Source organism: Panthera pardus, unplaced genomic scaffold (genome assembly GCF_024362965.1).
Source record: "Panthera pardus isolate Hobbes unplaced genomic scaffold, ASM2436296v1 HiC_scaffold_25, whole genome shotgun sequence".
Classification (NCBI taxonomy): Eukaryota; Metazoa; Chordata; class Mammalia; order Carnivora; family Felidae; genus Panthera; species Panthera pardus.
In genome coordinates, this window is record NW_026526821.1 from 61,611,475 (window position 1) to 61,630,584 (window position 19,110).

At 41.2% G+C, this 19,110-nt stretch overlaps 1 protein-coding gene across 1 annotated transcript in view; it reads left to right on the forward strand.

Moving 5' to 3' along the window:
• Positions 1 to 19,110, forward strand: part of TMEM131 (transmembrane protein 131) — a 234,990-nt gene that overhangs the window by 194,843 nt on the left and 21,037 nt on the right. Inside the window, exons 26-31 of the mRNA XM_053890619.1 lie at positions 1,175 to 1,326; positions 1,652 to 1,794; positions 2,214 to 2,400; positions 3,504 to 3,689; positions 4,501 to 4,659; positions 5,079 to 5,662. Of these exons, the coding sequence (XP_053746594.1) occupies positions 1,175 to 1,326; positions 1,652 to 1,794; positions 2,214 to 2,400; positions 3,504 to 3,689; positions 4,501 to 4,659; positions 5,079 to 5,662 (1,411 nt within the window). The remainder of the gene's footprint in view (positions 1 to 1,174; positions 1,327 to 1,651; positions 1,795 to 2,213; positions 2,401 to 3,503; positions 3,690 to 4,500; positions 4,660 to 5,078; positions 5,663 to 19,110) is intronic.

Consider the following 19,110-nt stretch of genomic DNA (forward strand, 5'->3'; position numbering starts at 1 on the left):
TGGCTCAGTTAAGTGTTGGACTTCAGCTCAGGTCATGATCTCATGGTTCATGAGTTCAAGCCCTGCATCTGGCCCTCTGCTGTCAGCACAGAGCCTGCTTCAGATCCTCTGTCTCCCTCTTTCTGTTCCTCCCCTGCTTATTCATATTCTGTCTCTCTCTCTCTCTCTCTCTCTCTCTCTCTCTCTCTCTCTCTCTCTGTCAAAAATAAACCTGTAAGGTTTATTAACAATATATCCTTATGTTTTTTTTAAATACAAAACGAATATTTAAACCTAATCAGTAGGAGTGCCTGAGTGGCTCAGTCGGCTAAGCATCCGACTTCAGCTCAGGTCATGATCTCACTGTTCCAAGTTCAAGCCCCACATCGGGCTCTGTGCTGACAGCTCAGAGCCCGGAGTCTGCTTCTGATTCTGTGTCTCCCTCTCTCTCTGCCCCTCCCCCACTCTCTGTCTGTCTCTCAAAAGTGAATAAATGTTAAAAAGAAATTTTAAAAAAATAAAATAAGTAAACATTTAAAAAAATAAGTTTTATCAATAACAAGCTGTCAAGAAGTCCTATTTTGGTTATTAAACTATTTAATCTTTCAGTCATCAAGTGTTAATGAAACAGTAATTATATGCTGAGCTCTCAAAATTCAAAGATAGATTGATATTGAGTTAGAATTATTTTTACAAATAAAATCTGATGCAACCTGAAGACCCTTTGGCTGATACCCACCAGAGGGGGAAGGAGCAGGAAAACAGTGTGAAAGTGAGAACAGCATCCACGAGACTTAAGGCTGCTGGGAGCTGGGTGCACGGCTGTTTGCTTTGTGCTAAGACATTGAGCTACACTTCTTAAGTTTGTGTCCTTTTATGTATGTGTATTACATTTCAAAAAATTTTTAAGTTAAAAATAAAAAGATCTGTATACAAAAACAAATGCCTAACAAATATGAGGACTTTGGTCACTTGGGGTTCAAAGCCCTCTTGGGGACTTAATGCACAGTAGTAAGGGTCATCACTGGTTGCCCATTTCTGCTTGCAAACTGACCAGTATCTAAATCATGAGGAATAAAATTGTTCACATATTTAATCTATTCAAGAAACTCATACTGGGCTGTGGATGGCATAAAGGAAAAGTCTTTCCAGAGAATATAGTAATGACTTCTGTTTATTTACCCAATGATTCAAGGCTCATCCACTGCAGAGTTCAACAGGATTTACAGAAGGCCTGTCTCGACATTTAATTTTAAACCTAATTTTAAAACCTGGAGAAAAGAAATCTGTCAAAATAAAGTTTACTCCAATTCACAACAGAACTGTTTCTTCACTAATCATAATCAGGTATGCATTATGATTTAAGTGTGGGTCAGTTTTTAGTACTTATACAGAAGTCCTTACTTGATTTTTAATTTGGGTTTACGTGTCTAATTTATTAAATAGGGTATTCACTTTGTCTAAAACATGCACGCATCACACCACACCGGATGAAATGTACCTCTGTGATTATGTTTATAACTTGAAAACCTGAAAAAATATTCTTACTGTACCATGTGTGACTCTTAAAACTGAAAAACCCTTCTCTCTGTGTAGATTTTTAAATTCTTAGAGGATAAATGTTTCAGTCTCAAATTTAGTGGGAGAAAATTCTGTAATTCTTCTTGCACAGAAATAACCTGACTGTGGTGGATGCTGTGATGGTCCAAGGACAAGGAACAACTGAGAACTTGAGAGTAGCAGGCAAACTTCCTGGTCCAGGGAGTTCCTTACGCTTTAAAATCACAGAAGCATTATTGAAAGACTGTACAGATAGTAAGTATTCCTAACAGTTCCAAGGGCACAACTTTCAGTATTTGCTTCCAACAATAAATAATTCCCCAAAAAAGAACAGTATTTCTATACATGCACCTGTATATATTAGTGATGAATACTTAAGATTTTTAATGAAATACTCTGACTTGCTTTCAGGGTTGTTTAATTTGGATCCTAAAAGATTTAAAGGCTCTGTATTCATTGCATGTCTTAGGTGGTTTACTCTGAGTATGGAAAGTAAAGCATAATTAAACTTTGGTGTCTAAAATGACACAGTAAAGTGGAGTACTTCTGATGAAAGCTGGGTACCAGCTGATCTCTTTGGCATGAGGAGGTAGTTCATAATGTCTGGCATATATTCATTGAATCTGGAGAGCATGCAAGATTTATATTCACTCTTGATTTTTTTTTTCCTTTAGATTTAAAACTAAGAGAACCAAATTTCACATTGAAAAGAACATTTAAAGTAGAGAATACAGGACAACTTCAGATTCACATAGAAACCATTGAAGTCAGTGGGTACTCATGTGAGGGATATGGCTTTAAAGTTGTTAATTGTCAAGAGTTTGCACTAAGCGCCAACGCCTCTAAAGACATAATCATATTGTAAGTATTTTCTTCTGAGGTGTAACGAATCACTAGCTTCTCATCAACCTCAAATAATACAATTGCTTAAACTCCGTGCAAAGATAACGTTTTCATACAACAAAAGGTATTTTATCCACAAATGTAGTTTATTTGATTTCTTTTTTCCACTTAATCGTTGGTTATTTCTTCATTGTTTTCAAAATTGTGAAACTTCCTCTGTATCAGAAGTGGATCAGATAATCTTAGAAACTGGTTTCAAAATTATCTTCAGGGTTGGGTTAAAGTGTAACATGTCGGTAGGAAATTGACTATAAATTCAGTCTCAGCAACAGACCAGTCCCTTGTATCACATACGTGCACTTTTCTGTGTGTGCAATGTAGGAGTGTGTAATATTTTGGTCAGAAGATAATTTTTTTTGCCTGTATTAGTAATAGCTGCAGCCTATTTTAATATTAATTGACAACTTGTTAGATTATAGAGTTTATGTAATAAAATGTGACCTCTGTCCCCTTAATTGAGTGATAATTTCATGGTGTTCAATGGACGTTGACTCAGTACATAGTGGTATTACTCAGGTAAGGTATAATGCTTGGTACCTAAAGGTACAGTGAAGAATAAGACACCTTTCCTCAAGGTATAGATCATCTGGTTGGGGAGCATACAGTTAACAAAAAGTAAAAAATGAAATAATTGGGGCAGAAAGAAGTACTGCAGGAGATAGGACAAGGGCTAGGATGGTTTTGGGTTTTTTGGGTGGTTTTTTGTTTTTTTTTTCAAAGGTGTTATTGGAACTATATCCTGGGAGAAGAGGGTAGATTCAGATAAAGGAGAAAAGAAGGGGGAGGGAGAGAAGCTCAGAGAACACTTCCTGAATTAATAATTACGCAAAGCTGCGTTATTCTTTTTCATGTAATTTCTTCAGTTATCCACAGAATATAGCTGTATTTGTTATTAACCTCATGGAATAATGCTTTCTCCATCTTAAAATGAGGAAGTGGCACAGAACTATCAAACTCTCAAATTCTCTGTTAGGCTTCAAAGGTGTGTGAGACTGGTGTTATATGTAAACTGCTATGGTATATTTTTAAAACTTAGTCTGACTGCTACCATTCTGTTTTAGGTTTACTCCTGATTTCACAGCTTCTAGAGTTATTCGTGAACTGAAGTTTATAACAACCAGTGGCTCTGAATTTGTATTTGTATTGAACGCATCCCTTCCATACCATATGTTAGCAACCTGTGCAGAAGCCCTCCCCAGACCCAACTGGGAGCTGGCTCTGTACATCATCATCTCAGGAATAATGAGGTACTTGTGTCTTTTTTTGAGGTTGGTATTCAGGCGTCACTTGACACTGTTCATCACATGCTCACTGTGTGCCAGTCACTCTTCTGAGTGCTGGGAATCTGTCAGTGAACAGAACAGATCTTTCTGCCTCAGTCAAACCTGCGCACACTAGTGGGAGCAGTCAGAACTAACCCTGGTTGGGTGGCATATACAGTAAAGACATATCTTCTTCCCTTAAAATTTGTTACACAAATTAAGTACATGTTAATTTCTTAAAGGGAAAAAACCATTTATAATTTACCAGGTACAGTTACTTCATTTCAGCATATGTAACTTAATCAACATGATAGAATATTTTTTTTGAAACAGACCCAAGCAACATGAAACATGAGAAATACTTTTTAAATCCTCAGCAACCTTATCTTTTTTTTTTTCAGTCTGTTTATGTGTGTGGAGGGTTAGATACACTTGCCTCTAAATTTACATGGTTACCCCACACATCCTTTAAGGGAAAGGAGTTGGTAGAGAGTTAAAACTGCAAGATAGTTTACCTTCTTGGTAAAAGGAAAAGTGTCCTCCAAGTGTCTGTTCTGATACAAATAATTATTTTCTTTATAGAAGTCTCCATGTAAGTTGGCATTCTGTAAAAACAAGTGTGTAGACTTTTATCCATAGTGCTTTGTTTTTGTCCAGTCCAATGAAAACTGTCACCAGCATCTCTGTTTTTTATATCCTTGTGTACTTTACCAAGAAACTCTGCCTTTAATATTAAATTTTGTTACTCTTGCACTAACAAATGAATCCCGCTGCTCCGCCTTCTGTACCCCTACAGTGCTCTGTTTCTCTTGGTAATTGGAACAGCCTATTTAGAAGCTCAAGGAATTTGGGAGCCATTTCGAAGGCGACTATCCTTTGAGGCCTCGAACCCCCCCTTTGATGTGGGAAGACCATTTGATCTCAGGAGAATCGTTGGTATTTCGTCTGAAGGAAAGTATGTTCACATGCTGGAAATAAATTTTCTAGTATACATAGATTTGACTGATGTAATTCAAAGAAAAAATAAGTTTTTCTTTTCATCTTTGCTCAAGGGAGAAAAAATTTTAATTCTAATAACTTAATAATCTCCTGTGTATATAGCTGTCTTCTCTACTAAGAACTCAACAGCAAATCCCACGTTTTTGTTATGTTGGTGAGGGTTAAAATATTCGTAATAAGATCACTGACTTGGTTCCTAAATTTTCAGAGAATAGACCCTATAAAATTGTGGAAAGTATCCCTATGTCTTGCTGGGGTTTTTTCCTTAGAGTAGCTTGTATTTTTCTCTTGCGGCTGTACTGATGAAATAAAAATTTTTTAATCTTAGATTTTGTAGGTTGCTATTTACTGATCTACAGTTGGTCCTTTTTTCAGCTTGAACACACTCAGCTGTGACCCCGGTCACAGTAGGGGGTTCTGTGGAGCAGGCGGCTCGTCATCCCGGCCCAGTGCAGGGAGTCACAAGCAGTGTGGCCCACCGGTCCACCCACACAGCAGTCACAGCAATAGAAACTCAGCTGACGTGGAAAACGTCAGAGCCAAAAACAGCTCAAGCACTTCTAGCAGGACTTCTGCACAATCTGCTAGTAAAGCAAGCCCCCTTGTCTTAGATTCAAATGCAGTGGCCCAGGGTCACACAGCAGGCAGAAAGTCCAAAGGGGCAAAACAGAGCCAGCACAGCAGTCAGCACCATGCCCACAGCCCACTGGAGCGGCACTCTCCACCTCCACCGCCACCACCAGTGCCTCAGCACCAGGAACCGCAGCTGGAAAGGCTGTCACCCGCCCCCCTCTCGCACCCTTCCCACCCAGAACGTGCCAGCAGCACAAGGCACAGCTCAGAGGACTCAGACATCACCAGTCTCATAGAAGCCATGGACAAAGACTTCGACCACCATGATTCCCCACCCCTAGAAGTGTTTACAGAGCAGCCGCCATCACCACTGTCCAAAAGCAAAGGTAATCATCCGCTCTTACTGTCAGAAAAGCATGATATATGAAGGGAAAGCCAGTGCATAATTAAGGAGCTGTTGCGATCATAGTTGTGATAAACAGCTAATTTAGTAAGTGTTCTTGTGGTTCAAATTTACCTCCAGTTTGGACTGAAACTTTTCTGTATCAGATGTAAATAGAGAGGGACCCATTTATCATAAAAGATATTTGTACTTCTTAGGTACTTACCAAACTCAGAGACTTATTGGACAACTGTTTCCATTTTCAACTATTTGTGTTTGTTGTCTTGTGATAGGTTGAGCTTTCTTTTTTTAATCGTTAAAATAATTTTTATACAGTGGTAAAATGGAGATCATCTCTGCCTTTTAACTCGAAAATAACATTTCCACAGAACCTGTACTTTAGAGCAGGGGTTGGCAAACTACAGCCAGTGGGCCAAATCACCACCTGTTTTTATAAATAAAGCTTTATTGGGACAAGCCATGCTCATTCATTTACATATTGTCTATGGCTACTTTCATGCTACAACAGCAAAGTTGAGTAGCTGCAAAAGACCGTAAGGTCCACAAACCTGAAAATATTTACTATCTAGCTCTTTACAAAAAAAAGTTTGCTGATCCCTGCTTTGGAGTTCTGTATGCTGTGTTAGTTACCTATTTCTCAGTAACCAATCACCTGAAAACTTCATCACTTAAACACCAACCTCTACTGTCTCAGAGTTTCTGTGGGTCAGGCATCTGTGTGCCGCTTACTTAGCTGGGTTCTCCAGCTCATGAGACGGCAATCAAGGTGTTGCCTGGGGGTGAAGTCATCTTAAAGTTCAAATGAAGGTGGATCCGCTTCCAAGCTCACTCGGGTGGTTGATGGTAGGATTCAGTTCTTCGTGGCCTGTTGGACTGAGGATCTCAGTTCCTTGCTGGCTGTGGCCAGCAGCCTCTCATGGGTCCTTTCCATAGAGCAATTCAAAGCAGTTAGCTTCACCAGAGCAAGGAAGCTAGAAGGCAAGAGAGGGAACAAGCTAGAAGGGCAGAAATCAGAGTCTCTTACAACCTAATCTTGGAAGTGACATCCCATAAATTTTGCACTGTTCTGCTCATTAGGAATATGGTGTGGCCCATACTCCAGGAGAGAGAACTCCATAGAGCATAAACACCAGGAGGGTGGGGCTCACTGGGATTCACCTTAGACATTACATACCACACATACACAGTGGTAGCCCATTTGGTAACTTCCAAAATCAAAATATAAAAACCAGTAAACCAGTAAAAGCCAATTAATCCCTTTACAGCCTGAACTTTTGCATCTTCCTCTCTCTCCTGTGGCAGCCCTGCTAAAACACGTTATTGCAAGCCTGTTTTGATATCTTCCTCACTGGTGTACCAAGGAGTTTTTTGCCTTTGGTTTATGCAGGGAATGGGGAACTTGGCGGCACTGAAAGGCCAAAAGCAATCCAGTGTCCCAGAGTCCAGGACTTTTCTATTAGATAATTTCCTGGTCCCAGTGATACAAAAACTAGTTACCTAGCGTCCTCTTAGAATTACATGTATTTGGATTTGCAAAACAGTAAAATATCTTGAATATTACTTAACTTTTTCCAGAGAAATATATTTTTTGTTAACTCATTATTAATAGAGCTTACTTATTTTAGGGAAGTTTTTATAGTAATATTAAATGAATGTTTAAGTTCTTTTTTTAATTAGGTCAAGTTACATAATATGTTTTCCCCATATTGAGGACATTAATAAAATGAATGTAGATGATCCTTTCTTACCAGAAAGAAAGAATTTGTCAGTCAAACTGAATACCTCACTGCTGTGTCTAAAATAGTCCTCCAATATCAGTGTGATAGGCCCATTTTTATTTTCAGGGTCATTCACCTAGAATGTAAATTTTAAAATTAAAAAATGGGGGGCACCTGGGTGTTTCAGTCGGTTAAGCAACCGACTTCGGCTCAGGTCATGATCTCACAGTTTGTGAGTTCAAGTCCCTCATCAGGCTCTGTGCTGACAGCTCAGAGCCTGGAGCCTGCTTCAGATTCTGTGTCTCATTCTCACTCTGCCCACCACACCCCCCCCCCCCCCGCCACGTGTGCTCTGTTTCTGTCTCTCAAAAATAAAATAAAAAATTTATTTGTAGATTTGTAAAAAATTTGTAAAAATTTATTTGTAAAAAAAATTTTTTTAATTAAATTAAAAAATGGTTTTTAATTATCACAGCGGTCTTAGAGTCCGCCTACTAAAAGATATGTAATGATGGCTTATGGGCACCACATTGTTACTGATTCTTTAGCCCACAAGGAGACAGTGGTTCCAGGCATCACATGAGTGGCCATTCTGTTTGTTATCTTTCCTATTGCTGCTGTTCAGAAAGAAGAAAGGAGACAAAATCTTTATTTTTCAGCAAGTGTTGTTATTAAAGTGTAACATACATATGGAAAACCAGCCTCTTAAATGAACTTTCAAAGGGAGGCATTGATCTCCAGGTTGCAAAATAGTGGCATGTCATAAAACCCTAGGCTTTTAGTTGGGCTGAACCTTTATAACCTCTCTAAAGCTTTCCCCCAGTCCCTACAAATAGTCATCATGTTTACATGAAGTATGAACCTTCTGTTTTCAGAAACACCCTGTTCCCCCTACCCCTCCCCAGTATCTCAAACAAAAAGTCTCCCTTGTAATGAGTTTATGTAATTTCTAGCTTTTGGAGACTGCTCAAAGTGACTTACCTTCAAATAAATACAATCTTCCTAGATCTTGCCTAAATTGTAGGCCGTCCAACCATTTCCCTAGTCATTCCTCCGTCCACTGCTCCTCATGGAAGGTGGCACCCAGAAATGCCCTCTGTTCACAGCAGGGCAGTCATTAGACTCTATACTTGTGTGGTTTCTTCCCCTGCAGTATGTTAAGTCCTAGAGGCTGGACAGAGGCTGTTGCTGGATTGAGGTTTAAAACCTGAGGAAGCTCTGAACCTGGTGCAGGCACTTCTCAGTATCTCCGTTAACTGAAGAAATGGAATCTGCAGCCACGCTCATTTCTGGCTTTGGTGGAGTGAAGGGCAGCTTTATCTAGGGTGGGGAGATGCAGAGTGGTACAGGGTCGTGAGGCCAGTCTCTATCATAAGGCAGGCCCAGAGATTAAATCATGGCTCTGCCCCTTACCGACTGTGTGACTGTGAAATTAGTTCTCTGGACCCCCATTTGTTATCTTTAAAGTGGAGAGGATAGCTGCTACCTGCATCATGTCTGGGGTGTAGCTCCTGCTATGACTGTTACTAGGGAAGGAAATGGTGCTCATCGTCTTCAGCCTGCTGAGTTGAAGAGCGCTGTGGAACACCCCAGCAGCAGTGTCTACTTGGAACTTAGTCTTAAGGGTGAGAAATGGGACAAACAGAGGGCTAGAGACAGGGCCCTGAGGGCAGGGCCAGCAAGGAGAAGGCCGGCAGACAGTGCGACAGAAAGCAAGTAGAAGATGTGGTTGGCATATCCCAACAAGGCCAGAAGTAAAGGGAGAACAGAGCTCTACAGAGCCTGGCAGCTTGACCTTGACCTTGGCAAGATAGTTTCAGTGAAGTGATAGGACTAGAAACCAGGTTACTGTGGCATACAGAGTACTTTTCACATCAGACTGTTAACAGTGGCCACTTCTGTTTATTGTCAATTTCCCAACTTAAATTTAACTGAAGTATTTGCAAACATTGTACACAAAACGAATAGCTTTTAGAATGTAGCGTTTTTACTCTTGTAGTAATTATTTATATTAGATTGGTTAGAACACTAATGTTACGTGAAATTTCTCACCCCAAGTTACATCTAAAATGTTTACCTCAACTTGAAGCAGATTAGTCAGATGTTGACAACTAATCCTAATGGTATGCCTTGTTTGAATTGCTGAAGTTGCAGTAACGGTAAGATATGATGATAGTACCTACATCACCAGAGGTTCTGGGACTTCTGAATTGGTGTATAGCTGCAGGGGTTGGCATTCAGCCTTTGAGAGGGTTAAGCTGAGACTGAATACAGATAATTTGGTCAAATTCTGAGGCTGAGGTTGAACATCAGTGTATCCTTAGTAAAAAGCTCACTATTGGGCATTGTTGTAGAAATGGAATGTTGATTACTAAAGACAAGGAAGAATTAGGTTTTAGCTCATCTTTTTATGTGTTTAGTCAAATGTCTTGTGATGGCAGTGGTATTGAAGTGGGAAAAGATTACACTGAACAAAAAAAGATCTGAGCAGTTATATTAAAATGAAAAACATAATTCTGATCCTTTGGTTGATTTTTTTTAATAGGCCGTCTAGAACTGCACATGCCACTAAGCCGTGTGTGTTGATTTGCATTAAATAAAATGAAAACTGTAATTCCTTAGTTGCATTAGCCACATTTCAAATGCTCAACAGTCACATGTGGCCATTACAAAATAAGGCATTTCCAGAATTGCAAAAAGTTCTAGTGGACAGCACTGTGTCTAGAGTGACAGTGAAAAAAGTAACATCCTGTTAATGTTTTGATTATAATATACTTAAATATGAAGAAAGCTTTTTATATTGTTTATACTTCTGTAGTTTTTTCCTTGAAATGACAGGCTGCCTATCCCTTAGAGATACGAGGAAATTCAGAACACAGGTGTTGAATGATGTTTGAAACCCACATCCTGCCATTCTGCATTGTTTTCACATGTATCTGAAGCACAGCATTTTCTCTGGTTTATACTTTTAGAACTTTAATTTTCTTTTCATCCTTTTTTTTTTTAATTCAAAGTTAGGGTGTATTTGATAAACTCAAATAAAAAGAACCCATTTTCTGATTACTAAACTGAAAAAAAAAAAAAACAGTGGCCACTTAGTGCTTTGGGGGCAAGTAAGTGAAAGGGGGTATTTACTCTTTAATCTTTGGTTTCCGTGGTCTTTAACTTTTAATCAAAACAAAAGGGATGAATATATCTTTTGGTAGTATTTTTAATGAAAAAAAAGCGGGGGGGAACATGGTGCTTGGAAATATCTATGGGTCAAGGACAAAAAACCAGTAGAGCTGAGAGTGATGGTGTTGGTCACCATTAATGCTCCAGGCGTGATTGTGCAAGCATTGTGCACCCTGGTGATTGGCATTGCTGTGACCCTGTGTCTCCAGTTAGGAAACCCAATCCAGAAAGAAAGGTTGCAGGAGGCAAATATGTTAGCCAGACCCAGGCCCAATTCTGAGTCGACGGCTTACAACCCCACTGCACTGCCGCCTCCAAAAAAGAAGAGAAGCAGGTGCCCAAGGAGGTGGGTTGTGGGGGAGACCCAGTCCAGTAGATTATAAAAGAAGGGACACTCCTCATTCCACAGATACATGGATGTGGATGAATGGGTTAGAGATGAAGAGGCAGAACGGGGGCGTCAGGGGAGCTTCTGTTTGAACTGAAGTAACAGCTGCTGGGACTGAGGGGAGAAGCGGTAGGGTAGAAACAATATAGAGACCGTTTGGACATTTCTGTGGACTGGGAGTCCGTGGTACATGAGAGCTGGATGTACGGAGCAGCCCTTCGGGTAACACTTGGACCCAGCTGAGGCTCGCAGTGGCACTCCCTCAAACTTTTGCCCTTCTTCTCAATCTACACTGCAGCCCAGGGGTGAGGCACCAAAGCTGGGTAGTTGGATTACAGTACTGTCGGAGCTCTGCAGGGCAGGGGTGGCAGAAAGACCCAGGGTTGTTGGCAGGAGAGGCATATGCCAGACTTGGAGGCATGGAACTTGGAGGATAGAGAAGGACCTCACGCTAGAAGGAGCTCCACAGACAGGGAGAACATGGGCAGTCAAGGGACGGGAGATCCAACACATCCAACTGCAGGGATGGCAGCAGCACAGGAGTGGTGGGAGACTGTGCTCTGGAAGTGAGGCCTGACACTATAGGGCTTCAGAGGAAATGCAGTTTTTTGGCAATAACAGGTTCTTAGGTGCAGCATTGGGAATGGGGTGTGGAAGCACAGTGGAAATAAGGCCCATTGGCAACAGTGAGGCCACAGAGCTACAAGTCTGCCGCCCTTGACACAACTCTGGAAGCCTCACGTATTTGGGAGTTCCGATTCGGGGAAAGGTATGCAGTGCATATACCATGTGATTCATATGACTCTAAAAAGTAACATCAGTTAAAAAAAAAAAAAAAGTAACATTAGTTCAGCTTAAATTGTACCACCAGAGTTTAAGCAACTGGTTTCGTTTCTAAATGAGTTAGGGAGAAAAACCTCTGAGAGCTTTTTGGATTTCAGAGGTACTGATGAGAGATTATTGACCTGACCCATACAAGGCCTGGGGCCCAGACGATGAGAGATTGAGGGTCAGAGGAAGTCGGTGAGGCTGGTGCCAGGGTCCTCAGTGAAGACTGGGAGACATTCAGGGCACGATGTTGAGGCCAGACAGTGTGTAGGAATGTAATGTGTATGCAGTTGTCATAAATGGAGTAAATCCAACCTGATTTGCCCAATACAGGTGGAGAAGTGGATCCAAGTGAGCCGAGAGATGGGCTAGTATTGGCACAAGGGGAGTAGTATTGGTAGTAGTTGCTACCCAAAGTTGTGGTCCAGAGACCAGCAATAGTGACATCACCTGGGGGCCTTTGGAAATGTAGAATTGTGGGCCCCAACCCAGACTGCTGAATCAGACTCCACATTCAGCAAGGCCCACAGGTGATTGGGATAACTGTGTGAACCCAGTAGTGAAGGTAACCAGTGAATGTCCTTGGGAGGTGGGCACCTGTCCCTCTAGTGGTCCTTGGGCAGACGAGGAGTTGCCCTTAAAGGGAGTGAAGAGAAATGTCTAGACAGGACAGAAGCTGTCTTCTCCTGACATCAAGTTGTAGTTGAGTGTGCTTTTGTAATATCTGTGATATTTGATTTCTAGAATAAACAAATCCAAAATTGAGTGTAATAATTTTATGAAAACCCTATGTAATTTAATCCTGGATACTATTAAGTTTTGGTGGTGCAGTTTTTTCCTAGTCCTGGGTACCTTATTGGTTCTGCTTACCCCCACAAATGGTATATAAGACCTTATAAAGGTACAAGAAAAGCTAGAATAAAAAGAGTATGTTCCCACAGACTCATTATTAATTCCTTCCCTGGGTTAGAAGTAAAATTATTTCACTTAATAGGAATTCTTTTCTAACTTATATTGAGTTAAACAAGTATCTTTACAATCTAAGCACAGAGTTTAATCAGACAAAATATGATTACTGTAAAATTTTTTTTTAGTTTTTAATGTTTATTCTTGAGGGAGAAAGACAGGGTGCGAGTGAGGGAGGGGCAGAAAGAGAGGGAGTCATCGAATCCAAAGCAGGCTCTAGGCTCTGAGCTGTCAGCACAGAGCCTGACACTGGGCTCAAACTCATGAATCACGAGATCATGACCTGAGTGCAAGTCAGACGCTCAACTGACTGAGCCACCCAGGCACCCTTGATTACTGTAAAAATTTGAAAACTATTTGCTTTAGCTTAAAGAATTCCTGAAGAGTTTTCTTCATATGCATCTTTTGGTATGTTTTAGTTTATCATACTCGTATAAAGGTATTATTTCTGAACAAATAGGGAGAAATAAATTTGCATGACCAATACTGACCCAAGTAAATTGCATGTGGGTCTGTTTATTGGCCTCATTTAGACCATTTCAGCAGCCAAAACGTGAGGAGGCAAATTCATGCCAGAATTGGTGGTTCTCTAGAGATTCTAGTCAGGTGTTGCAATTGACATTACATGGCCTGCCTTGGGTCCCCTGCTGCCAGGGACTGCACATGTTCAGAAAAACCATTGGCTGGTAATTGAAACTTTACTGAAGTGGTTCTTTTGGGTAGAAGTTAAATGATTTAAGTGGAAGAGAGACAGCCAAAGCAGCTTGCCCAAACTAGTTGATTGCAAATTCATTTATTCACTAGTGTCCTTAGTAGAGGACATATTCTTTAAATTTATATTCATACTTTTCCTACTTAAACTAATTGGAAGTGGTTTAAATTATTAAAGCACGTGTAAAACAGTGAATAAAAGACGAAAAGGAGTTTTTGATGTTTTATGTGTTTGTTTTTAATTATGGTCCTTTCTCATCAGAAACCTAGAACAAACTTAGTTGTTACCATCAAGTGTTAAATTGAGCAGCACATTTCTTGGCAGCTATGGCCAGACATTGTTATGTAGTTCTCATGCAGGAAAAGGAAGCCTAAGAATTCACCTGAAAAAAAAAAAACAGACTTTGCTGGCATTGAATTCCTGCTTGAATCTGAGGACACTGAATAACAGAGTGGGCATTTTGCCTTGATTAGAGAGAATATGGGAATGTTCTTCACGTTCACATTGTCTTGACCTTATAACATTAAATCCTAGCTCCTCTCCTACTTCACGCCTCTTAGATGTACGCCCAGCCTCACCCACGCACACAGCACTTGTGGTGACTACAGCATGTATGTAGTCAGCTCATAATTGGATTATTTGATGAGGCTCATAGCTTCACTGCTCAGTAAGGACGCTAGATCTGTAAGATGCAGGTGGTACTCTGTCACAGATATGTAGCAGCCCGCCTTATGTTCCCATACACACAGCCCAGCCCTGAGGGACCCTGCAGATAGGGACAAATGGTTTTGGTCAATGAAGAGTTTTGTATCCACTCAGTCATTAGAAAAAATATACTCCCTCAGGCTTTAAAGCAATGAAGAAAGTGTTTCATTTTGACCATTTTTATGAGCAGGCATGGCAACCAGCAACTGCATACAACTTAGTCAGCAGTCCAATATCACAGCCCGGATACAGGCATGCTCCTCTTCTGCACTTCGCTTTACTGCACCTCGCACGTAACTGTGTCTCTTACGGCTGTGGCGGTCCTGCCTTTAGTATCCTTCTAACAGCGCTTGCTCACTTCATGTCTCTGGGTCACATTTTGGTAATCCTCACAATACATCACAACTTTTCCTTATTAAATTTGTTGTAGTGATCCATAATCAATGATTACAACTCACTGAAAGCTCAGATGATGGTGGTTAGCATGTTTTAGACATAATGTATTTTTTAATTAAGGTATGTACCTTTTTTTTAGATATAATGTTATTGCACACTTAATAGACTACAGTATATTATAAAGAGAACTTTATTTTTATTATTTATTTTGAGAGAGAGAGAGAGCACAAGCAGGCGAGGGGCAGAGAGAGAGAGAATCCCAAGCAGGCTCTGCGTTGTCAGGGCAGAGCCCGATGCGGGCTTGATCTCATGAACCGTGAGATCATGACCTGAGTCAAAATCAAGAGTTGGATACTTAACCAGCTGAGCCACCCAGATGCCCCTGAAGATAACTTTCATATGCACTAGGAAACCAAAAAATTGACTCACTTATTGTGGTGGTTTGGAACCAAACCTGCAGTAACTCCGAGGTATGCCTGTATTAATACCAATACAGTCAAGATACAGGACATTTACATCACCATGTGATCCCTTTTGTGTCCTTTTCTAGCCACAGCCACTTCCCTCCCACTCCTGTCCCTTCCTTAACCCCTGGCAACCATTAACCTCCATTTTATAATACATCATTTCAAGAATGTTGTATAGGGGCACTTGGGTGGGTGAATTGGTTAAGCGTCCAACTTTGGCTCGGGTCATGATTTCATGGTTTGTGAGTTCGAGCCCAACGTCAGGCTCTGTGCTGACAGCAAAGAGCCTGGAGCCTGTTTCGGATTCTGTGTCTTCTCTCTCTCTCTCTCTCTCTGTCTCTCTCTCTCTCTCTCTCCCCCTCCCCTGCTCCTGCTATGTCTCTCTCTTTCTCTCAAAAATAAATTTTACACAAACATTAAAAATTTTTAAAAAAGATTGTTGTATAAATGGAATCATACAGTTTGCCACGAAGACTGACTTTGGATTCAAACCTGGATTCAAATTCTGCTGATAGAGTGAGATGGGATCAGCTTCCGGACTTGGGGTGGCAAGTCTCAGAGCAGGTCACACTGTAAGTGTATTTCAGGATTTAGAAAGGCACAAACCAACTTGTACAGGTTGGCAGACCCTGGCCAAGCACTTGCTAGGTGCTGGGCACCATGCAAGGCACTGAAGATAGGTCAGTAAGGCTGGTCGCTGCCCTGCAAGTGTTTAAACTGTATGAGGAATGACAATGCCGAGGGGGCATATGTTGACCAAGTAGGTCATGGACACATGCTCAATCTAGAGTCTGCTTGGTGATGGTGGGAGTGGGCAGACAGAGGGTGAGTGGCCTCAGGGACATTTCACCCAGACGGTGGTATGAAGTCTGAGGAACCTGTCGCTCATGTTAGGTCTATCAGCCACTGCTGGTAACACTGGGTTTTTCTAAGCTGCTTTTCCCTTCAGTTTGTATTGTCTTTACTTGGATGGGTTAGTTTTTATATAGATTATACACCAGTTAAGGTGTGGTTTCCTTAAGGCAGGTGATATCCTGTGTCCTCCACTGTGTATTGAGGTAACAATTTTTCTTGGAGAGGGCAGTTTCCCTGTGACTTCTGATTCCCGCTTGCCAGTCCCCTCTTGGCAAAATGTTTGAGACTCCCCTTTCCCAAAGCCCAGTCTTTCCACTGGGAACCAGTCCCTAAGGAAGGGAATAAACCCTTGAGAACAAGCTTGACTGAGAAGTCAGCTTCTTCCCTCACCCCACCAAGTGGCAAGAGGAAGACAGAGGCCACCCCAGTGTGTGCAGCCTTGCAGGGCACATAGGCCCATCATCAGGCTGATCCAGTCAGAATTATTTCTAGTCCTTTGATGACAACATGTTCTCTCCCCTCCCACCAACATTTGAATTTGGGTACAGAAGCAGCAGAGGAAATCACACAGGACAGTGAAGCAGCTGCTAGCCTAGGCCGTAGGACTGATACAGTGGTGATTGTGTTGATACCATTGACTACTGATTCTCAGCCTAGTTACACGCTAGAGTCACTACAGGAGCTTTTTAAAAATTTACCCATGCCAGGTCCCACACAGAACTGCTTAATCAGAAACTCAGTGTGGAGCCCAAACAAAGCAACATCTCTTAAAAACTGAGAACAAACTGAGGGTTGATGGGGGGTGGGAGGGAGGGGAGGGTGGGTGATGGGTATTGAGGAGGGCACCTGTTGGGATGAGCACTGGGTGTTGTATGGAAACCAATTTGACAATAAATTTCATATTAAAAAAAAAAGCACCCCAGATTAGTCTAAATTACAGCAGATTAAGTATGATTGTTACAGACTGAGAACCCAAAAGATGTTTTTTAGGATATTTAACTCAGTCTGGGCATTTTAGATTTGAATTGTTTATGTCAAATTAATTAAAGTGAGCCCCTGGGGGGACTATAAAGGAGAAAGAAGTTCCAAGGGCATATCTCCAGGGAACATCAGCAAAGATGAAGCCAGCAAAAAAGTTGCCAAAAGAATCCCAGTACCAGAAAAGGATAATACTGTGACGTATGGCGGGGCGGGGAGGGAGATGGGATATTCTAGTGTCCAAACAGGTCTTGTAGAAGAGGAGTGCTAGAGGTCATTGGTATTGACAGCTAAGGAGTTATTGATAACCTTTTCAAAATGCCATTCATTAAGGCGTTGGGGACAAGTGCAAGTGCAGCATATTAAGAAATTAATAAAAGATGGGGATTTGGAGGTAAAAAGTGTAAACTAGTCTTTTGTGAGATAAGCTTTTTTTTTTTTTTTACCCAAGTTTTCAGTTTAACTCTTGGTTTGTTAAGTGTTTCTTTTTCTCCTTTGTGTATCCATGTCGTCAGTATTTGAGTCCAGCTTTAAAAAATGTATCACTTCTAACACTTTCCTATTTATTAAGCTAGTTTCAGGTTATTGTAAATACGATTATTTATATAGGTAGTGCCTCTCACACAGTGAACCTAAGCATGACAAAATTGTATAATTGCAGGTGAGAAATTCATTGCATGGGGGATTGATCTCTATCGTGTGGGGAAGTTTGAAGGGCTTTCAACATGAACTGTTGAACTCAGAATCTGAGAAATCCAGGGGCTCCTGGGGCCAGAGTAGGACCGGCTCCTTCCCTTCTGCCATGGCAGAGAGGAGCCGCAGCCAGTCAGGATGGATCAGAGGCTGTAAATAAACCAACTGGCCAATCTTCTGCTAAAACAAAGGCTTCTCAATTTTTGAGACTTAATGTCCCAGTTATGGTTTCAAATATAATACCCCCTGGAATCAGTGTGAAAGTAAACGACAAAATGACATTCCTAAAAATCAGAGCTTTACCTATTCTTTTTCTAGAGCAGGCTCAGCAAAAGTTTACTGGAAAGGGCCAGACAATAAATATGTGAGGCTTGATGTGCCACAAACTGCCTTCTGTCATATATTCTTGTTCCTTTTTCCAATCACTTAAAAAAGTAAAAATCACTCCCACCTCACAAGCTATACAAAACAGGCTGCAGGCCAGATTTCATCCAGGGGCCATGGTTTGCTATCCCCTGTTCTAGATGCCAAAGTTTGAGTTTCTGACAACAATTAACAGTGGCCATGAAATGTTGGGATTTAAATAACTCGTATTAAGCTACCATTATCAGAGTAATGTATTTTTAATTGGCATATATAGAATGGGTTAAACTGTGGCTTATGTGGCTTCTGCAGCTTTACCCTGCCTGCCCACCCAGGTGACTCCACAGGTGTTGGAATCCGGGGATTTCTCTGCAGCTGTCTGATGCAGCTAGAATGTAAGCTCTGTGAAGGCAGGGATTATGTTGTTGGTGCTGGTGCTGTACTCAGGACATGGAATGCTGCTTGGGAAATAGTGGCACTCAAATATACTGTGGCTTCTTGTTTGTCTTGGGAGCATCCACATCTTTTAAAAAGACTAGGCTTTCTAAATTTTTTTAATGTTTATTTATTTTAGAAAGAGAGACAGAGCATGAGCAGGGGAGGGGCAGAGAGAGGGAGACACAGAATCTGAAGCAGTCTCCAGGCTCTGTGCTGACAACTCAGAGGCTGACATGGGGCTCAAACCCACGAACTGTGAGATACAAACTGTGAGCCAAAGTCAGACACTCAACCAACTGAGCCACGCAGACACCAATAAAAATACTAGGCTTTCTATAGCTCTGTTTCATTCTGTCCATATAGAACATTCCGTGATGTTTATGTGCCAGGCACTGCTCTGAGGGCTTTATGAATTCCTCATTACAACCCTGTGAGGTGTTGTCTCTCCCAGCTTACAGATGGGAGGCCAAGATCACACAGCTTGTTAGGGAGAGCCAGGATTTGGACTCAGCCATCATGGTTCTGTCTCCGGGCCTCTTCTATCCCTTGGGTGATCTACATGGGCATCACCTTCAGGCTTCCATCTCCAAACAGGCTTGAAAGGATCTCTGGTTTTCACTTCTGTGACTTTTCAAAGCTGCATCGCCCTATGGAGTATAAAAAGAATATTCTAAGACAGACATAAACTGGTTAAAACTACTGAGTTTGCCAAAAGTCATTGAACTCTATACTTAAAATGGGTTTATCTTA